The sequence below is a fragment of the Erpetoichthys calabaricus genome, chromosome 8 (genome assembly GCF_900747795.2).
Source record: "Erpetoichthys calabaricus chromosome 8, fErpCal1.3, whole genome shotgun sequence".
Lineage (NCBI taxonomy): Eukaryota > Metazoa > Chordata > Cladistia > Polypteriformes > Polypteridae > Erpetoichthys > Erpetoichthys calabaricus.
Genome location: NC_041401.2, coordinates 104,548,390 through 104,571,917, shown reverse-complemented (window position 1 = coordinate 104,571,917; position 23,528 = coordinate 104,548,390). Strand labels below are relative to the sequence as shown.

Below are 23,528 nucleotides of genomic sequence, written 5' to 3'. Positions count from 1 at the left end.
GTAAACTGAAAGATGGGTTTAGGTTAAGTTAAATGCCTTCCTGAACAGATGAGTTTTCATTTGTTTTTTTATAGAATTAATGGAGTCAGCTGATCTAATTAATTTAGGGAGGTCATTCCAAAGTCTAGGCACTTTTCAGCTGAAAGTCCTGTCACCCATAGAGTGCAGGTTAGTGTGAGGCACAACATGATTGCCATAATCAGAGGACCTTAGTGAGCAAACAGGAGCATAGTGATGCAGAAGTTCACTGATGTAGCCCGGTGCAAAGCCATTTAAAGCTTTGTAGGTTATTAATAGAATTGTATATGCAATCCTGTTAGACAATTTGGAGCCAGTGAAGGCAAAACGTGTTATGTGCTCGCAGTTGCTGGTTCATGTAAGGACTTTTGCAGCGGGTTTTGATTGAATTGGAGTGGTGATAGAAAATTAGAAGCGGCACCTACAATAGGGAGTTAAGATCACACTATATTTATTTATGCACAGTCTTATCCCATCTAATGTTGCTCCAGATAATGTAATTAGGGATTTGGGAGCAATTGTGAGTTCACCAGTATCTGACAAATAACTAAATGTTTTCCCCAAAATAATTATACTGTGGGAAATCCCCAAAGTATGCTGTATGACCTAATGAGGCTGTTGTGTATTAACATCATTTGTGGTAAGAATTCTGTCTCTGATAAAAAGGATTAAACTTAAAACATCCTACTAAGGAGAAGCACAGTATATGACCCATAATGCCTACTTTAACAATCCACAAATGTTTCTTGTTGAACATTTCCCGTTTCAATAATTTTCTAAATTAACACCCAGGATTTTCTACTCTTCATCTTTTGCAATTGGCAGTCTGGAGTTACAGTGTCAACCTTCTGAGTGCCACATTTTGATTTTATTTACTTTTACCCTTATTAAAGTCACCGAAAATCCGCTCAGTGTTAGTCATAATATTTTAGGGAGCAAGGTCAGCTTTGCAACAGGGTTAATTTTATTGAGTAGGTTTATTAATTCTTAGTATCTTCAATTGCAGAATTTTATTTAGCCACTTTGATTCCTGACTAATCACTTTCTATTCAGTTATGAGAACTTTTCTATTATTACTTCCTCATTTTGCTAGCATTACCATCAGACAGATGCTCACATTAAACTGATTTAATTGAATTTGATTGTTTAATATACCAGACAATAGAATACATTTCAATATGATTAAATCATAGTATTATATTTATTTCAGTACATAAATAGGTAAAAATAAAATAAGTTACTTAGCAAGCATTTAATTGGATTTAAAAGGATTTGAATAAGTCATCAGTTGCCCTCCAGAGCAAAGACTTAGTGATTTCAACATACAGTATACTGTATGATTAAGAGTGTTATAAAGTTTCTAAAAAATTTTCTTATATTGTTAAAACACTTTAAAATAATCATTATATATTGTTATGGACCATAACTGGAACTAGAAAATATAACTATTTAATACCAGATGTGAAGTGATTGTATGTTCTTCTAATGAAGTTTAGAAGAGATTTTTAAAATCCTTCTTCTCACTTATAAAGTCATAAATGGTTTAGTCTTCCTTTACCTCCCTAAACGTACTGTAATATTTTCTATGCTCCAGTCTTCCTTAAATTCCAAGAGTATATAAATCAGCGTAGGTGACAGAGCCTTTAGCTTTAGCATACCCACTTTCTGGAATGATCTGCCTACCAATATTAGTAGCCTCCTTGGACTCTGCATTTAAATTAAAGTGACAGAGTTTAACATGGCATAGACTTGTGGGAACTGCTACTGAGGTTGTTTCTCTCTTTTGTGTGTTTTGATTGTAGTTATTGACATTGTTATTTGTCTTTCTGTGTGTCCATGGTGACATTCGTGTGATGTGGTGTCAATGTATCATCACATATAATACATATGTTTATGACAAAATGTTTAGACATGTTTTTTCCAAATGAAATTATTTGTCTGTGATAAATATTTTCCAGAATGCAGCTGTCCTAAGACAAATTATAACCTACTGTATATACAGTAGTATATGCTTTAAAATTATGCTTTCTATTTATACTTCACTCTTTTCATACTTTACTTGTAATTATTATTCAGCATGTTGATCTGTCAAGTGTAAGTGTATTTTAAAAGAATAAACTGAATTGGACTGAATGTAAATGAAAACTTAATGTAGATTTGTGTATGCTTAGTTATTGAAGGTATTATTTTGTCATATTACAGCATGACCACTTTTTAAATCGTTTTTAACGGTTTTCATTCTTTTCTTGATCTTCTGGGCACCACTGTAAATTTCTGTCAAGGGTCTTCTCCTTACTATGGGGCTTTCATTACCAGGAGATGGGCGATTCACTGTTATCACTTTCTGATCACATAGCAGGAACTGCTCTGTCATTTCACATGTCAGTGTCATAATCTTGTGCAGTTTTATCTATGTAGTGTTAAAATGACAAAGGAGGTACTTAGTAGCCAGATGGCTTTTTTTTTTCTTTTGGCTGTTTACTTCATACAAGAACCGTTGATACATTTATAATACTTTTTCCCCTAAGTATTTGACATGTGCTCCATATCTTATTTGCAGATTGTAATCATGTATTGGAGGATGCTGTTACTATTCATGATCTGTACAGCACTATTTTCAACAGAGGTAAATAGACAAGGGGGTGGTATTGGTTAGTGCTGCTGCCTCAAGGTGGGTTCAAATTACTGTCAATGTCGGGTTTGCACATTTTCATGTTTTTCCACGTGTTTGCACAGATTTTCTCCTATTTCCTCGGTTTCCCTCCTACATCTTGACCTTGTGAAAGGTAAGTGGGTCCAGTGATAGACTGGTGGGCTACTGTCTTGCATGCAATGGTCGTCTGTGACCCTAAATTGAATGAATCAGATTTAAAAATATTATGTTATGTAAATAAACATATTTAAGGAATGGTGCAATGAAATCAACAAGGTTTCAAGCAGAGTGATTGTAATCTTAAAGGCTAAAAGTATAAAGTTTTTGACTACTGGAGTTATACTAACCTTTAGCAGCATAATATTTGTAAAGAAAATTAAAATATGCACAGAAAGTAAAAAATAGGTGTCATCAAAATGCAAACATAAAAGACAGAAAAAATGACTTTCTATATGGGAGTTGATAAGGGGTACATCTTCATATTCTTAAACGTGGTCTTGGGGGACTGCTGTAACAACAGTTTTCATCACAGCCAATTTAATAATCATTGATCACTATCTTCATTGTTTAATCAGTTGACCCTTTTAACCTTGCAGTCTGATGTCAGAAAGTCTCCATATAGTGTGATTTTACCTTTGTAAAAAAATGTGTTTTTTCTGTCACAGCTTTTAATGCAAGTCAAACTATTTGATTTTATTTTCAAATGAACTTTTCCTGCAGTTTCCTCCATAAGCACAGCTAGTGGATATGATTGAGGCTGCAGGTTTGGGTTTGAACTCTCCCTGAAATATATTTTATGACACTTTTGACCAATTGCTCAAAAATGGAATTAGAATTCATTTGCTTTCTTTTCCCTACCCTCATCCCACCAAAATTAATTCCTGACTATACACTTGTATTTGTAATTGATTTTTTTACTAATAGTGATGGCTAACACTGAGCAGAGACAGGTATAAACACATGCCACACCACAATTTCAGCCAACGTATTGTCTCAAGCATCTTTACAGAAAGCCATTGTAACAGAGTTCTAAATGGGTAGATAGTACTTTGTTTGTTCCCAAGGATATATTAAGGCTTTAGAGAAACTCATGAAAAATAATAACCCTTAAATATACAGAGAAAGTTCTAGCTTGGCTAATGGTAAGAGAGCTACTGCCACCTCAGAACAGGCTTGTAGGTCAGAGTGCAGTATATCAGAGTGTGGGCAATACTGCCCAATGGTGCCACAGGTTTACATGTAATGTGTGAAAAAAAACTTTGGGCATATTGGGAAATTTACATTAGAAATAATCACCACCTTCGGGGTAGGGTGGGGGGTAATCTTGCGGTCTTCTATGCATGTTATCATCCAGTTGACACTCAGAATGACCACCAGAGGGAGAACTGGAGGTGATCGCCAGCATTCTTTATGTTTGAGCACAACCGCACCCTGTGTTGCTTTTGAAATTAAATAGAGTTGGCTGGTTTTGAGCATCAACTAGATGATAACATACATACAAGACCGCAAAACAAGCACATTAGTGAGTCTTCATTGTTTGTTAATTTATTTTTATTTTGAAAGTTGTGGGTTTTTTTATTACATTTTTCTCAAACAACTAAAAAAAATCACATTATTTTCCTCCCGGGCAACACTGGGTATTTCAGCTAGTGCTTTATAAATTACAACTGAGAAATCTGAAAAAAGCAATTATTCTATGTGTTCATCTGTAGAAATTTAATTTTATTGTAAGAAAGTGTTGAATGTATATTGCAAACCTTCTCCCAGTTAAGTTAAATTATATAACAACAACAATGTGTCTCATAACAGATCCAGTATCCTGGGTTTGAGTCCCACTTCTGGTTATTGTCTGTGTGGAGTGTGCATATTCTCTGCATGTCTGTATGGATTTTCCTCCAGGTACTCTGAAGTTTCTTCCACATACCCAAAGACATAAACCTCAGGTGAATTCACCATTCTACACTGGTTTTGTGTGAAGGCCACACTTAAAAATAAAGGTGCCAGATTGGTTATTCAGAGCGATACCATAAGGAAACCATTTATGGTTTCCAAAAGAACTACCCACATCATGGTTCCTGAAAGAACCTTTATTTATGTAAATCATTGACAGGCTCCAAAAATAGCCCTGAATATCTAGTAACACATTTGTAAAATAACAATAGATTTGTGAATTTAACTGGACTTTTGCTGCATATAATAACCCTGGCTCAGTTCAGGTATTCTTGATCTTGAGCCTACTAGACATTAAAGATTTATGTTTTTTCCACATATTAGAAAGCTTTTCAAAGCCCAAAGAACCAATTGTATATGCAAAGAACTGTTCCTAGAATGAAAAGATTCTTTGTCAGGCAGTGATTCTATAAGAAACCACACAACCTGGTAATGTGCCATTAAAGAGCAGTTATTTTTGAAGGTGGGATGGAATGGAATGGAATGATGTCTTGTCCATGGATGTTTTCTGCATTACAGCCAGTGCTGCCAGGATAGGATCTACACCATTTTGAATACAAAAAGGCAGAAGTTAAAATGTTATGGTCACCTTGATAATCATCACCTTCCTGTCTTGTGTCAACTGCTGGTAAGAGAGGTAATAACGCTTCAGTCAGAGAAAATGAATGAATTAATGGATAATAAAATTTGAGACTTTTGTACATCTTGAAGTACTAGGGTGTTGTACCATGTTAGCCATTATGAATATAGTGAGAAGTCAAGCAAAATGACACCTTTTATCGGCTAATTAAAAAGATTGTAGTATGCAAGCTTTCAGTCCAACTTAGGCTTTTTCCTCAGGCAAGATGTAATACAGAAACTGGACTTCCCTGTGTTTATATACACACTAGGACAAATAACAACATTGAAAAACCATTAAATGGGACATCTTAAATGTAAAAAACTAGTGGACCTCTTCAGGCTAAGATTCATTTAGCAAGAGAGAAAAACAGTGTATAGTCAAAATCGTTGGATAAGATAACTGTCCAACAAAGTCTTTTGAAGTTTCTGATGAGTTTCTTAATATAATGTGGGTCTGTAGACAGGTTGTCTGGGTCAGTGATGCAAACAATCCTCATACCTGGCCATAAAACTCTTGTCTCTATTCAAACCATGTTGTAATGTGTTAAATTTTAGCATGAGTTTCCCTTCCCATTCTCTTCTCTCTTGCTGTGTTCTGAAGTTGCCCATAAGCACTGTGATTTTAAAGTCCCTCTCACGGTGTCCATGGCTGTTGAAGTGAGCTGCTACAGAAACATCTCTGTTGCCATGTTTAATGTGGAACCTGTGTAAATTCATTCTTTGGTGGAGTGTTTCTCCAGTTTCTTCCACATAGAGTGTAGTGTCAGGACATTTCATGCAGAAAATGAGGTAGACACATTTGATGATCTGCAGGAAAATGATCCCTTTATGTGATGTTCTAATCGGCAGTGTGGTATAACTATACGGGCTGTATTATAAATGTGAGAAAAATTTTTACATCTTTTCTGTAGGCAAAGAAATGTGCCATTTTCTGTTGGTCCACTTAGGGAGTTTTGGACAGTTATTTGCTGCAGGTTTGATGGTTGTCTATATGTCAGGAGGGGAGGTTGTGGAAATACATTTTTCAGCATTTTGTCATTGTGCAGCATTGGCTGAAGTTCTTTTATAATTTTTCGAAGTGCTTCAAGATGTGGATTATAGGTGACAACAAGGTGGATGTGGTTCTTGTTGTCTTTGTTTTTATAATCCAGAAGGTTGTCTCTGGGTATGGTAGTAGCTCTTCTTATTTCAGTGTCTGTTGTTTTGGGGAGTATAACCTTGTCTGATGAAATCTTGTCTAAGCTCCTGCAGTTGTTTATCCCCTGGTCTGTTGGGTCTGAGCAAATATGGTTATAACGTATTGCTTGGCTGAAAATAATGGAGCACCTTATATGTTTGGGGTGGAAGCTATCATTTCTCAGGTAGGTCCATCTGTCTGTCGGTTTGTGAAAAACAGAGTTTACAAGGGAGTTATCTTTCAGTTGAACGGTAGTGTCAAGGAAGCTGACTTCTGTTTTTGAGTAATTCAGTTTCAGCTTTATGTTGGGGTTGAAATAACTAAATTCATTATGAAAATGGAGGAGGTCCTTCTCACTGGCAGTCTAGAAGAAAGACAAGAATATAAATATCTTATTAACTATCTCTTTTAAAGTGCATCAGTTGCACACACTGTATGTCCACATTCCTTTTACAGAATCAGCATTATATTAATATTAATATTTAAGTATTTTAAATGGAGAAAACAGCGTGTTGACTTGAAAAGGCTTTTAAGTTAGTTAATATAACACTATGAAAAAATGTAACATTTCATGTAGTTAATAAAAACAGCTTAAAAGTATGTTTCTTCTCCATATATTTCAATGCTAATGTTAACTAACAGAAATGCTTAACTTTTAAGGGGATATATGAACTATTGAATAGAAAACACGCACACAGATGTAAGTATTGTAAATATTTCGCGTTTAACAGATGCTTTTGTATGTGCCAAAAATTTAAAAAGAGAAAATTCTGCGTTGAAGATTAATATATATTTGTGAAAGACACGCTCGTATACAAACCTCCAACCACAGTTTCATACGTGCTGCAGCGAGTCCTGCGGAAAGAGAGTGTTTTGTTGAAAAGTGTTGATGTTAGTAAAAATAACATTTCACAAGCCTACGTGCAGTTAAACGGCTCACCTACTGCCTGGTGTAGCGGCGTATGGCTGGCTGGAGCTGTCTACAAGCGTGGTGCTGAAAACAACCCCCGGCTACCAGTGACAGCCGCCGGCGCGGAATTTGGGAGGGGCTGCCTCTTTAAGAAGCTCTGCGCTGGTGGTGCAGGAAGGGGGGCTGCGCGAGGTGGCGGTGAGTCTTTACCGTTTCACCAGTAGCTTTCGGGGAGACGAAATTAAAACAGAGATTCCCTGGGAGTTAACGAATCAAACAGCAAACAGAGTGGAACTATTTCTTCACAGACCAAGGATTAAACAAGCCAACATACCCTGACCCTCCGGCTTCGAAGATGGGATGCCAACGCTCTCCTCGGTCTGATGTATTCGGCTTAGTCGTGGTGATGGCTTGCAGACTTGTTCTGGCAGCCAATAACTGTAAGTAGTACTGAGCTATACACGAAAGCGGGGCGCACTGTGTCTATGACATTCAAGGAAGTTTTGCTACTGAATTTCTACCTCAATATAACACTGGGGTAATGGGTAGTGTCACCATATTGACTAACTTTTTAAAGCCTCCAGGACAGTACATACCGTGCATTCTCATGCAAGTATTGCACTAGATTAGACGGTTCTTTCAATAGTTTTCCTTTTTTTTCCAATTAATAAAGTATCGAAAATTGCATTGGACATTGCCAACTGCTGGTTGTTTTGACGTCGTTTCCTGAGCAGGCTTTAGAAACCCCCCGAGCCGTATGTTACTACATATGTGTTATGTACCAGCCGTCTGATTTTTAATTGCAGTACTCATATCTGTTGGATAATAAGTTTTGATGTATCTGTTGTGATTGGCAAAACACATACAGTGACTCTTTATATACTGCATTCTTAATCGACTAAATGTAAACTTGTGCAACATTTGGTATTTAAAATTTCAGCCTGTATTTTTATGGTACAGAAATTCACGCGTGAGACATGGAGTATTCAGTCAATCTGAGCTGCACGGAGTTTTGCAAGCTCCTTTTAACCATACACTTTCACTATGCGCTATGAAGTGTTAAAGATACATGAGGAATGGAGAGAGTAAAATGCAACAGATTTACAGGAAGCGTTTTGCGACTTTTCTGAAAGCTTCAGCCTTGTGCAGTTCCGCGATAGGAATCTGTATGTAAGCTGGTATTCCTTTCAGAATTATTAAAGCATTCTAGGCTGATAGTAAAATGGCAAATGAGCAGGGAGCTGCCAGTCGTCGAAAATCGGCTGGCAAATGTCAATCCGGAAGGTGAAACGACTTTCTTTTTAATACAAAACGGGCTATTTTACTGGAGTGCTCATTTTTGATAGTCGCGATCGATGGTCGAGAAAAGCTTCTGTTTTATTACTACGATTAAGACACAATTATGCGATTTAAAAAAGATCCTTTTTGTAACTAGTACATATAGTATATACAGTATATAAAATACAATCACGATGGCCTCATACAGATATGAATTATTTTTTGTAAGTGTACAGGTTCCCTAGTTAGAATACAAAATAATATCTAACGCAAAACCCTTCAATTAGTTAAACTTGAATTCGCGTCCACTGTTTCAGATTTTCACAATGAAATGGCCACGACATAGAGATGCCGAAACACTCAGCTAGTCATGATATCATTGTCACTAGAGGTCGGTCTTTTGCTATATATGACATTATTTTACTCATTGTCGGAATCAAATTTTTGAGAGACACCTATTGTTTAAGGAACCACTGCTGTATATTTTAAAGACCGTCAGGATAGAATGAGGGACGATATGCAGTGAGATTTTTGCAGGACGTACAAGCAAAACTAAGCCAGGCATAAAGCTAAAATGGAAAATGTGCAATATCAAGCAAGCGTGTTAATATTTATAAAGCTGAATTTAGTTCTCAATATTTAGACGGAAAAGTGTGCAGTTGCAGCATAGTTAGTGTCACACATCATGCAGTCTTAACATCTAAATTATTCATACAGAATTGTATTATTCCTGTGTAATGAGAATGCCTTAAAACGTCTAAGTCTATGACAATGTCTGGTTTTCTTCTCATATGTTGTCATTAATACATTTTCATCTAATATATTTATTAGAGTTTACAACATAACATGTACAGTCAACCCTGAAACTGGCCTTGCCATTTGTGTTGCTAACTGCTTGTACTTAAAAGCACCAATGACAAGTACTGAACAAGCATAATTAATAAATTTTTATTTTGCAAGGTTAAATCAGTAATTACTTAATCACAATAACAAGTATGCCTACACTACATACCTTAAATTGTTTTAGAATATGTTATATTCCATTTACATTCTTTATGCATGTCTGTAAAGTCATTTGTTGTTTTAACTCAGTTGAAAATAAGACTGTATAACTGATTATACTGTAACTGAGAATAGGGAATGAAAAATCATCAAACTTTTAGTACACAGCACATATACTGTTATTCATATTCCAAGTCAAATAAAATAACTACATAATTTGGTAGGTGAGAACAATTTATTTCCCATTAGAGACAGACATTGGAGTTATTCTATATATATATATATATAATATATATATATATATATATATATTGTTTGTGTGTATATATATATATATATATATATATATATATATATATAATTTTTTTTTTTTTTACATGTATACACGCACCATCCATTTGCTCAACCAGTTTTCTTCATTACAGATTGGCACACAAATGAAAAGCCAGGCCATCCCAAGCATCCATCTATCCATCCATCCATTTTCCAACCCGCTGAATCCAAACACAGGGTCACGGGGGTCTGCTGGAGCCAATCCCAGCCAACACAGGGCACAAGGCAGGAACCAATCCCGGGCAGGGTGCCAACCCACCACACATACTCATGCATAAACCGACAATCAAATTTAATCCTTTCCAGTTTAAATACCCAACAATTGAAAATGACCTATTATGGGGAACTTCAAAATAAACTTCTCACTCCATATATACAGTAAGGAAATCCAGGTCACTGGAGCAGTCAGATATCACTCATATAGAAATATTTGTTTTGTAGAATATTGTCTTGATTGATGTAGGGTTCTGATATTCTGTGTTTTTTTTTTAATTGCTTAAATTGTAGAATGACAACTCCCCCGAAGTTATGCTCAAGTGTGATTTTATATTACACCCGTCTGTTTAGTAAAACAGGCTTTAGTTTTAAAGATTAACTGCTGCATTATGTAGGCGCAAGAACTTTTCATGAGGAGCTACAAACATTTTTGAATGATATGTTATGAATGTTAAATAGTTTGATTATTTATGGTGAGAAGGCTGTTTATTTCAGGTAAAACCACTTAGAGTTTCAAATAATCCAAGAGTTTAAGAATGATGTCTGGAAAACATTCAATAATAGATCATAAAATTTAGTAATTCAGCCCCGCTGCTCAAAGGTTGTTCCTGAATTTTGCTCAGTGCTTGCTGGGATAGACTCCGGCTTTCAAACAACCCTGCTCACAATTAAGCAGATTTGGATGATGGATGGATGTTTCTAAATAATTGGTTTGGATGAGGGATGGATGAATGTTTCAGTAATCAGTTCAGATCGTGAAATGGAAGCCATGTTTATATAAATACTGCAGACCTCTAATTTGAATACTGAAGCCAGAATGCAAGATTCATTGAATATCGACGCCAGATGCAAGGAACTGGAACAATGAGTGCAGACTGGCAAATTTTCAATTCAGCGCTCACTTCAAAATAAGGGAATACTCATCTCCCCCACATTTTTGTGTTATTTCACAAACATTTTCATCTATGAAAGTTTGGTAACTCTCTAGTTTAGGTACTGAAACAATACCTCTATTACCCATGTACTCTTATGTAACAAGACTTTAACAAAGGCTTCTTTTGGTAATAATAACACTCTCTAAGCATCAGTAAAGTTCTTATTCATTTGTGCAGTATGACCTGCTAAAATAATGTCACTTTGGAAGGGTCTAGAGTGTCTTAAGTGAGACATATTCTCTTGATTTTGAATACTTCATTATAAGACCCATGAGCCCTTCATATTCATGAGTAATTCCAACAGCATATCAAATGGCATACTGCACAGAGATGAATAACCAATGTACGGATGTTGAAAGGTTTTGTTGTATAAGAATAAATGAGTAATAGATGCATTTTCACGTTACTTAAACTAAAGTGTTACTGAAAGTTTCTTTTGTAACCACATTTGTGCTGAAGTCATGTTTATACTAAACTTCCCAACTGTTAAACAATGAACTGTTTATGAAACTGTACTGTGACCTTAGAAAGTGTTAGTATCAATACTCTGGGGGAACACTTTGAGCTGCTTATCCCATTTTAACCTGTGAAACAACAACGATTACTGACATTGCTGTCCGAATTCTCAGAAAGCCACACTGCTAAAAATCTTGCTGAACATTGGCAGTTCTTGCTTGTGCAACTCTCTACTGAAGCCTGTTGACCAGACTGTATGAGCTGTAAGATTAAAATCGGATCAAATGACTTTAGCCCACTTTCTAACGGCATTCTTCTGGCAGTTTATAAACTCTCTAAAAGAGCGTCTACCATTTTTTACTGAAACACAGCTCCTATTCTATGATCATTTAATCCCCCTCTTTCCACAGTCCAATATTTCATTTTCATTATACAAAGCCCTTCCCCAAATCCTGCTATCAGCTTATCTATTATCATTTTGACTTGTGCTATTGTTTTAATTACCTTTAGCAAAAATGATCTGTGTCAGTTTCATGCTATATTTTAATCTTATTTGCAAAGCATTTTGTGATTGCGCATACTGCAAGAAACACTCTATAAAATAAATATGGATTAACTGATATACAGTACAGTATACAATATGACAACAGTCATTATTACTTTGAAATAACCACATTAGATTTTGTTTGGGTGCCATACCTTTATAGGGAGACACAAGACACTGTTACAGATCTGCTGGGGTGCACACAGACCATCAATTAGGCCAATTCTGTTGCCACGCCACCCTCTGCCAATAACTTATGGATAAGCGTAGAAATAACTACTAACATGCAAAAATGCTAAGCAGAAATAATAGGAAATAAGCAACATTAAATAACGTCAAAAAGTTTGCCGTACATGTATCAACCTTTTTATCTTGGATAGTTGGACTAATAGTAAATCTAGCAGTAATAACCTTTTTGTTTGTAATCTGCACTCTCTTCTGTTGCCAGGAATATTTATTTATTTAGCACACTTCCTTTTTGAGAAGTCACATCATATTTTCAAACTGGTCCATTAAAATGTAAAAATGCATTTAGTATGAAGCTCTGCATAAGCAATGTAGAAAGAAAAGTCAAAGTAAAACCCTAAAACTCTAACCCTAATTTAAAAGAACATTGGCCTTCCCTTTCCGCATGCTTAATTTCTACCTACTGCATACAGTATCTCGCCTTTTTAAGAAGTGTTAGGGAATCACACAAACATGCAGGACTCTAATTATTCTGCAGTGATTGTAGATATTACATATTATGTAAACTAAAGGCTATGTGAAAGAAGCAGTGTATGCATCTCTTGGGATGAATAAGTCAGGTCTAAATTGCTGGAAATGCTGCAATTACTGTACATTTGAAGGCAGTCTTGGCAGGCAGTGTGGCCTTTGGTTAGAAAATTGAATGATAAACCTTAAGACTGAGAGTTCAGTGTCCATCACAGACGCACTGCATAACCTTGACCAAATCAGTTTACTTACCTGGAGAAATTATGTGTAAAACATTAAGACAGTATGAGAAATATGTGCTAAAACCTTTTCAGATGGTATTTACTAAGTAAAGTTAATCAAGTTGATTCTGTGAGCCAGAAAGTTTTTATAATTCTATTTTTGATTATAGTCCTTTGTGTGATGAATTATCTACCAAATTTCAATTAAAATGAAGCAAACAAGGTCAAGAAGGTAACATAACAACATTGAAAAAGCATTATATGGTGCTCACCCTTCTCCTCTTGAATGTCATTAACCCTTGAACTATTTCTAACAACCCATATTATGTAAAAATGATTACTAAAATTGTTTTTTTATTAAATATTATTTGTATTTAGAATTAAAGTATAATTTTACTATTTCATTTTTAAGTTTCTTACACTTGCTTCTATGTCTGTTGCATTTGATTTATCAGCATAAGCCGCCACCAAGTTAAATCACTTGTATGTGTAAATGTACATACCCCTTATCCTGTACAATGGTGAAGGGCAGCTGGGTGCAAGGTAGGAACAAAACCTGAACTGGGCGCTAGCCCATCGCAGGGTAATTACACACGCATAAACACACAAACACGCACACACTTGGGCCAATTTAGCAACACCAGTTCACCTAACTTTCATGATTTTGGACTGTGGGAGGAAACCATAGTACCCAGAGAAAACCCATGTGGACATGAAGAAAGCATGCAAACTTCAAAAATGGAATACCTGAGATACAAACCCCAGTATGCCACCCACTTTAGAATATTAGGACAGAACCATTTTCAAGAGAAATCAACCCGAACCAAGCACTCAATTGCCCATTTCTTCAAAACTAGGGGGCTCCGCCCCCTGCTCGCTTCGCTCGCCAACCCCTGGTGTTGGGTAATTATAAATAGCGTGATGTATGTATGAGATATAGCATAGTGTGAAGGTGTAGATGACGCACATAGGAAGCAAAGAATAAATTGCATGGCACAGTGTAAAGATTTATCGGAAAATTTCTTTGTACACAACATTAGTAGTAAAGATGGTGTCTTGTCCTTGAATGAGTTTTCCTTGGCATGGATCATTTATAACCTTAACTTTAACGTCAGATGAACGTCGAACTCGTGAGAAGGCCACATAAAGTTGTCCATGTCCAAAAACGGGGTCAGAGAGGTAGATGCCAACCTTGTTCATGGTTTGTCCTTGTGATTTGATGATGGTAATGGCAAATGCAGGTTTAATGGGGAACTGTCGCCGTTTAAGTGTAAAAGGTAATTCTAGGTCAGAACTTGTAAGGTCAATTGTAGGAATCAGAAGAGTATTGTTAGCATGTGATCCTGTAAGAAGTTTTGCTTCAATAACATTGTGTGTCATGGTGTTGACGACTAAACGTGTACCATTGCATAAACCTTGTTTAGTGTTAAGGTTTCTTAATAGCATGATTATTGTTCCGATTGTAAGGTTAAGATTGTGTTGTGGTAATCCGGCTGGGTTAATAGTGTTCAAATATCGTAAGGAGAAATTAAGATGGTCATTGTTGTTATCAGAGTCAACTTTGTCAGAGCTTAGAAAGAGCTGTGCCTCTCCAGGAAGTAATGCAATGACTTGGTTATTTATGTGATCAACATTAATATTTTTTGGACATAATATAGTCCGTTGTGTTAAAAGGGGTATTTGGTCTAATGAGATTGCTGTTCCAAATATCTCCGTAACTAAGTCGTCGCAGATAAAGGCCTGAGGAATTGTAATAATATCTGGGTGAAGTCCATCTGTATTGGTGAGTGTCCCATCTCCCAGTTGTAATAACCAATTGTTATATTCTGGATCTGGACATCGCATGTTTTGTACCAACTGTATCTTTTGAAAGCAATGCCAATTGTCCGTGTAACATTTTGCCATGGGTTTGTGTGGCGCCTGCGTCTGACTCCTTTTTTTTGTGTGCTATGGGCGCGGCGCCTCATTTCTTATTTTCCGTTGCTTGGAGGGGGGGGGGCTTTGTGTGGCGCCTGCGCACTACGTCTTTTGCGTCCACGGCCCATGTCCCTGCGTCCATATCCGGTTTACCATTCTCGTTTAGTAATATGGATAACATCAATTTGAGATTTGACAGCTCCCAAAATCCTACTTCCTACTGCACTACTTGGTAATTCATTCCAAGTGAGAAGAGATTCTAACGTGCAAAATTTACCCTTAACATGTGATCCACAGTACTACTGTATTTTCTTTCATAATTATACAAATTCCAATAACAGAATCTCTTAATCTGTGTTTGCTAAATTGAAGTTGGCTAATAGGGCGGCACGGTGGCGCAGTGGGTAGCGCTGCTGCCTCGCAGTTGGGAGATCTGGGGACCTGGGTTCGATTCCCGGGTCCTCCCTGCGTGGAGTTTGCATGTTCTCCCCGTGTCTGCGTGGGTTTCCTCCGGGCGCTTCCGGTTTCCTCCCACATTCCAAAGACATGCAGGTTAGGTGGATTGGCAATTCTAAATTGGCCCTAGTGTGTGCTTGGTGTGTTTGTGTGTGTCTTGCGGTGGGTTGGCACCCTGCCCAGGATTGTTTTGTGCCCTGTGTTGGCTGGGATTGGCTCCAGCAGACCCCCGTGACCCTGTGTTCGGATTCAGCGGGTTGGAAAATGGATGGATGGATGGAAGTTGGCTAATAAAGTGATGCCAATCCAATAGCAGCCCATCAAGAATAAACCTAAAGGTTGTGAACTTTAGGGAACTTTCCAATACCCCAAATTCCAGCCTCAACCGTAGTGACACAAATCCAAGGTTTACATAAATTGTTTATTACAATAAAATACATTAACAAAGGCTTCATTGTAACAATAATCCATATAGAAGCATCATTCTCTTCTTTTTCTTCACCACTTCTCCTGGATGAAGTTTGTCCTTCTATCTGCCTTTCAACTCTCCTGGGTGAGGCAGAGCGACTCCTTTTATATCAGATCTGGCATTACTTCCAATACTAGGACAGGGTCCGATGATAACACTTCCGGCTCAGGCGGAAGTCTCATATAGTGAGGATTGTTCGTCCCTATAGCACCTCTTGAAGGCATCCACGGAAACCAACAGGGCTGCATTCCTGGACTCCAGTTCCCAGCAGGCCCTGTGGGTATCACAGGGACCTTGCCATCTGTCTTGTTGGGAGACAAAGTATTCAAGCACCATTGTTTCCCCCAGTCTTTCCATTGTACTGGCCTCCCAACTGAGTAAGAGTGCCTTTTCCATCCTGTCAGTAATGCCAGCTCATGTGTACAAGGTCTAGAAATAACTGATAGCCTGGACAAGTGAGGAGACAACTGTCCTAACTGTTATATCTCAGCAGATAAAATATGCCATCGGTTCCATGTCAGTTAAGGTTTTTTTTTTTTGGGTTGGGGGGGGGGGGGGGGGGGGATGTAGATGGTGGATGGATTTCTTTGCATGTTATTATTATTGTTAAGGAATGTAGGAAATGAATGCCTTGAGGTTTTAAAACACCTGTCATTGGCATCTGTGTCTGTATAAAAGATTAATTAAAATATAGCTTAAGCAATATGTGTGAACCTTTCTTATTTACTCAGTGTGTGTGGCTTTTTTCCTAATTCATAGAGAAGTTTCTAAAGACTGTATAGCCAAAAAACCCAGGCATAGATAGTGTGACCAGAAGTCATACTGTATGAAGAAACTTGTTAAATCCTTAATTAAAAAAGTAACAAACAGTGAACATGTACTTTGAAATTTATTTCAGTAATTTGGATGCCAAGTTATTTTCTAAAAGTAGGACATTTTGTAAATTGAGTAATATTGAATTATTTTGGTGTTGTTTTTTTTAGCAAAGTAGATTTGTTTTGAATTCTGCATGTTTTTATTTAGTTCTCACTCTGACTATTACACATTGCAACAAACAGGTATAGTGTAATGAAAACTGACCAATTACTCAATAATTTACCTGAAAACAAATATTATGAGTACAATTTAAAGCATGACAAGGTCTATTGCGGGTCATCTTATAAAAGCATACTTGTATGGGTAAGTTGAACTTACAATATTTGTGTGTTTCTCCAGTGCTGTTGATGTTTAATGAGATGTTTTGAGAGTACATAGTGACTGAATCAGTAAGCAACCACTCAAGACATAACACTGATCCACTGTTAAGTCTGTTAAGCATTACAGGAAGCTAGAGACTAACTAGAATTACAGAGACCAACACATGAGATTGCAGGGTGCACACAAACTAACAAGTGGAGGGACCCTTACAGTACATTAGCAGCATTCAAGCACACAAGCAAGGTGACATGTGATGCGATTTTTAACTTTAATAATAGTGTTCATATTTTTTACCATTTGTTCTGGTTGCATAATGTATTTCCAAATTTGTTTTGGTTTCTTTGGATTCTTTTGAGAAGTTCTTTTAAATATATTGATAGCCTATGTCACTGCTGGAGTGCATTTCAAGATGGCTTCTTTGTGAAAATGAAGACAAAAAAAATAACAAATATATTCAACTTGTCCTCCTATCATTTTGACTTAATTTTTCTGGTTTTTCTCCTCTGTTATTCAGTCTTTGCTCTTTCAATGACCACGATGTTGCTTTTTTCCAAAAGTAACTCCACCATTAAACAGTATTAGACTATCTAAAAACCAAATAAATGTGATTTTCAACAAATATTTTTCATCTTGGTAAATGCAACCATTTCCCCAGTTTTATCATGAAATACTTTAATGCTGTTGGTGTGTGTGTGTTACTTTTTCATGAAAGGCCCTATGTAAGCCTCTCATGTTCTTTTGCAATTGCTGGACAAGAAATGCCTCTAAACAATACCTTAGTCTATTAACGTTGTGTCACAATGAGTCTTTATACTTCTGGGACTTTCCTTCAGCTTAACCCTGTTTTCCATCACTAAGTGGAAGGCACCAAAACATCTCTCTCTGAGTCCCTACTGGACCTCAATAACACAGGAAAGAGACCCCCAACACCCTCAATCATTGCTAATGTCAGTTAAGATGTGGTCATTTCAGTGAGATAATTAACAGACTTTATTAATATTAAAAATATTGAAATCAGACATATCAAACACTAGGAGATAATAAATACTAACAATACAACCTGAATGATTCAAAAGAATGTACACAACAGGGTTCATCTCAGTTAGTTCATAAGCGTTTCTTCTTAAGCTGGTTGAAATGTGTTGATTACAAGCTTTGTGTAAAGTGTGTGCCATTGTCTGCCCAGTGTTTTCTTTTTAACTCATTCCTGTAAACTGCACAGTGTTTTTCTTCCTAATGTTCGTGTCTGTTGAGGTGCATTTTGTGGGTGACATGTTCAATTAAACACAGTTTCCAAGCCTACCAAATGCTGTCTCTCCCTGTCTTTTACACTGCCTCCATCGCATATCCAACACTGTTCCCCTCTCTTGTCTCCAAAACAATATCACTGAGTACCATCATATCCTTTTCTTTTATATAGTACCATTGTGAGGTAAATTGGGTTGGAAAATGACTGACTGATAAACAGCAGGACACGGCCTGTCACATGGCTTTAGCTAAAATCCGATAGCTGATAACATGTCAATGATATTGTTACTCATACTCTATGGTCCAGAGATAACTCTGAACATTTCCATGTAGCTAAGTACAATAAAGATTACAGTCATGCTATTAAAGTTCTAATAGCTTATTTCGTATTTTCTTACAAGCATACACATACACACTCTGGTTATTTTATCTGAGTGTAAAGCTTATAGTCTAATAGTCATGACAATTGTATATCTCCCATCAGCGCTCAGTTTATTCTTTATATTCTCATTGCTTACTGCCTAATCATTTCTGTTTAAAAACACTTGCCCAGTCTTGATAAACTCTTAAATACACAATTAAATATTGTAGTGCTGTGCTGTGCCAATGCAGCACTCACTGGCACCAAGTGCCAATGGACAATTGCTCTTTAAATTGCTGTTTTAGGTAGCTTGCACTAGATGGAATTCTGTTTGTAACATTGCAGGCTTGCCTTTTTTTTATAGGCACCCCTGCCGATGGCTCTGAAGCTGATCATTTTGTATGATGGAATGCCAGCTCATTCTGTTAGTCATTCATTCCTGGGCTGATGCCGCTTGTCAGCGCAATGCAATATTATTAGCTTTACCTTATTAGCTCTACATTCTTGTCTAATATTTTACATACTTAAAAACTGTATCTTATCTAAATAATCCTTTATTAGCTCACCACACATTTTCATATTATGAGTCTTTTATTTTTTGCTCCAATATAGCTCACAAGATGGAAATACAGTCGTCCAGTGGCTAATATTCCATTACATCATCAAAAAACATCTCTGTAGAGTTTGTACATTCTCCCAGTTGTCAGGTAGGTTATGTCATAACTAAGGTATACTCTAAGGACATGAACGTTATGTTAATGGCTGTCTTAAACATGCTGCAAGGCAAAATGAGTTTACTTTAGTTTGTATCTCTGTTCTCTTGTGTTTACATCTCTTGATTACCATTTTTGTGTCAGTATGTATTTGAAATGAGCCACAAACTATATACTTATACTATCTCACCTTGAGCAGTAAATGTGTTTTCATGGCTGACAGTGAATACCAATGCACATAATTTCCTTAAACTTTGCATTTTAAGCAAAGATATTTAAATAAGAAAAATGCCATGTGTCAAGTATATTGAAAGCAGACAAAAATGGAAAAAATTGAAATGATCAGAGTTTTACATTGGCATAAATGAATGCAGCAATTTCAGGTTTTCAACTTGAATTATCATAATGTGCACTCTGCACTTATTAACAGGACATAATGCTTTTACTTTTCATCAGTGTATTGTGTAAACAATGCATGCATTGAGAAGCAATTAAATAATATTCAGAAAGAGTCTTTTTCCCCCAAAGCTAAACGATAATAAAATCAATATATTTCAATAATACGGACTTATTGAATGTGGGAGCACTTAATCTGGCGGCCTAATTGCAGTAAGCTATTAAAACCCTTATAAATAATGGAGTAATATTACTACTTGTGAAGTGATTGAAAAAAGTAAAATAAAAGTTTGGAAGTTATATAAAGAAAGGTAAAACTTGAGCTGTATATTTTATAACTTTGGTAATTTAAATGAAATATTCAGCCTATTGGTGACTACTGTAGCTTTCCTTTTCTCGGCCCAAGGGTTTGAGAAGTTGGATATTTTTCTTCCTGAGGTATGAATAAGAACTTGTTAGGGATTGATTTTGTTTCAAAGTTCTGAAGCAGTATGTACAAAACAATAATATATTCAGGAGATTTTTTTTTAAGAAAACAAGTGATTTTTCAAAAATGTGGTAACTGAGCCTTGCTAATTTTAGGTTATCTCATAGTGAGACTTTAATCATCAATTCTGATCCAATTTTTTTTTTATTCTTCAATAAAAAAGAACTCAGCTTTAAAATGTGCTGAGCTCCATTCCTTTACCTCCCATGAGGAATAATTCTATTTTTTGCCTCTCTGTGGTGTCTTGAAACAGATTCATGGCACATTCTCAGATAATCGACAAAGCAACATTTAGATTTCTTTGTTCATTAAAATTGTGAATTATTAAAACTACACCAAGTGCAAGATCTTCATTTTTCAAAGAAGTATTTGGAACATGAGGTGTTTTTAAGCCTGCCAGGACTCACCGGTCAGAGCTGCCTCCTTATTATCTACTAACAGATTTAGTTGCGTTTGTAATGTGAAAGCAATCCTGCTGAGAAAATGATTGCATTTACAATTATTTAGATGAGAGTTTTATTCAGAATCTTCACAAATTATCATTGATGCATTATTGAACCTATATAATCCAACTGTGGGTCACAGGGGTCTGGGCTTTTCCTGACAGTATCAGGGGCAAAGATGGAGCCAACCTTGGACAAGGGTGTCAGTGTACTACAGGGTATGCTCAGGTAGTTGGCCACATTTAGAGCCGCATAAGAGGTATGTCTGTGGGTGTGGAAGGAAGGAAAATGGGGAATTCTTCAAAAAAAGAAAAACGTACAGACAAAAGGAGAACATGTCGAAGAACTGGCAGCTGTATAGTGCTCTGTGAAAATCAAAGAAATACAAATTAATATGCAAGAGACACAAAGAAGTGCTGAGCCAATTGAATGCTATATTAGTTTTTATCGTATTATAAGTGCTGGACAACAGTGTACAATACCGTATTTTACAGGTTACTTAAAACTATGGGTAAAACACAGTTCACATGATGTGACATATATTGTGCACAAGTATAAGAAATTCCTGTCAACACTGTTACAGTACATTTAAATGAAAAAAAGGAGACCATAGCCGGGATAGTGTCAGGAATCCCAAGTTGATATCCGAAGGCCAAGATTTTCAGACATTTGTAAATAACTAGTAGTGAAATTGGTTGTGTTTAACAAAGAATTTTCATTTACTTGTTTGTAAAACAATTTTTCATAATGTTTTTGAGAGGGTGTATTTATTTTTGAACTGTGTGAGTCATTTGCAGTGTGCTCTGAGCTAGTGATTACACCGTGCTGTTATACTATGTGTTTTTATTAAGTTTAATGTCACTGTTCTCTGTGCCCACTGTTATAGACTCATTCATACAGGCCGACCAAGTATGGCACACAGGGGCACTGCATCAGTATTTAGAATTGCCGAGCCAAGCACAGGACTAGAGAGCCAAAGGACAACTGGAGAATTGAATAGTCAGCCTAAAGACAGACTAGTATATTTCTGTCTTCTGTCAGAACACCATTTTCTTTCCTTGTTGGGAGAATGAGAACTGTATGTAGGCATTGTGCTATTCCTGTATGTTTGAAGGTGGGGTTTGAGTCCTGTCCTGACCTTGTTTGGATTCGGAGCCAAGGAGCCTGCACATGGAGCAACCAGTATATAAGAATGGACACCTACGACCAACACTTTGAAGCCTCTGGGCAGAAGAGTATGTCTTCCGTCCGAGGCCGGGCAGAAGATTATGTCTTCTGTCCGGCTAAAATCCTTTCAGCGTGGCGACGAAAGACGGCAGGACTGCGTAGGTCAAGTCTCCCACATGCTTGATATGTCTGTCATAAGCTTCCCGTTTGTAATACCACGCGAACCCGTCAGTAAAGAGCTAGATTATCCTTTATGCTTCTCGTGTTATCTTTTAACTGTCTTATTGCATGAGGGGTGGGGATAATACCTTTTCTATTTATAATTATTTAAATTCAGGTTAATTAAAACGCCGCAATTCAAAAGAACACATTTCCAGAGAGCTAATGCCTCTTAAGGAAACATGTGCTCATCTTATCTTTGTGCATACTTACGGTAACAAGACCTTTGGGGATCTGCGTCGTTGCAGTGTGCCTCAGTGCTGCGGACTAGCAGAGCATCAAAACCAAAACTATGTTCAATTGCAGTGAGTTTCTTGGTGTTGGAGATGGGGGCCAAAGTTGTTCAGGAACTTAGACCACCTTGTGAACAGGTTTAGTTAATGTTACAAAATAAATTTTGCATGCATCAGACAGGCTGCTGCAGACATGAAAAAGCAAAGTATGCCATTAAAAAAGTATTGAAAACTGTATTTTGCATTTATATTTGAACTGAAGTATAGAGCGATACTGTATCAAATATATTTAACTCAATGCCACAGAAAAAGAGTTGCATGGAAATATTTATACTGTGTAATATAAGAAATACAAAAGCTTTTGGGTACTCAGAGCTTTACTGGTAAATTAATCATCTTAGCTAGTATAGGTTTTTACTCTCCATTGTAATATGGAGGTTTTATTGAAAGATTTTACTGTAAGTGTCCAATGATGCTGGAATAAAGAAAGGATAAGTACAAAAGAGTCTTTCTTGAACACTACACAATCTGTAGTTGTAAATGAGATCGAGAGGCTTTTCCACCACTACAGGACCGTGGCCATGAAGTGCAGATTTACTTTCCTCAGTAACAGCATCATCAGACAATTAATTATGACTCTATAAACAGCCATGCACTTGTACCTACTAGGGGTTTGCCAGAAGCACTCAGTAGCTAATTTAGAATCCTATACAAAATTGCTACAGCATATGTAAATTTGAGGAAAATCAACTTGTACTGAGGGAGAAGTAAATCCCTAAGGACAATCAGTGAAAAAATATCTGTGCACTCCCTCCCGTCAAGCTGATAATGCTCTGACCTTGTCGTTATCATTCTCTTTCAATTTACATGGCTATTTGATTGTCCCTCATTGAGTCTTGTCCTTTGCCCTGTGATTTTTGGTTTCTGTCTATTTTTACATTACATTATATTTTATAATGGAGAAACAGATTAACGCTTCCACTGACTGCCTAATGGAATGTTAATTTGTCCATTAAATCTCAAGTAAATTTTAATTTTCAGGTTCCTCATGTTTCAAAAAAGTATATTACTTTACTTGGAAATGCAGTAATAGTAGTAGTAATAATAATACTGACATGTACAGAGTACACTGAAAATTTTGCCTGTGCGACGAACATAATTCACTAATATTGCACAGTTATGCTGTTAGTAGGT

The 23,528-nt window shown here is 36.6% G+C and overlaps 1 protein-coding gene across 1 annotated transcript in view; it reads left to right on the top strand.

Annotated features, from left to right (window-relative positions):
* The first annotated feature begins 7,516 nt into the window (after positions 1 to 7,516).
* The window catches only part of LOC114655924 (contactin-associated protein-like 5), a 557,429-nt gene continuing 541,417 nt past the window's right edge, over positions 7,517 to 23,528 (top strand). The window contains exon 1 of the mRNA XM_028807237.2: positions 7,517 to 7,769. Coding sequence (XP_028663070.2) covers positions 7,685 to 7,769 — 85 coding nt within the window. The 5' untranslated portion in view covers positions 7,517 to 7,684. The remainder of the gene's footprint in view (positions 7,770 to 23,528) is intronic.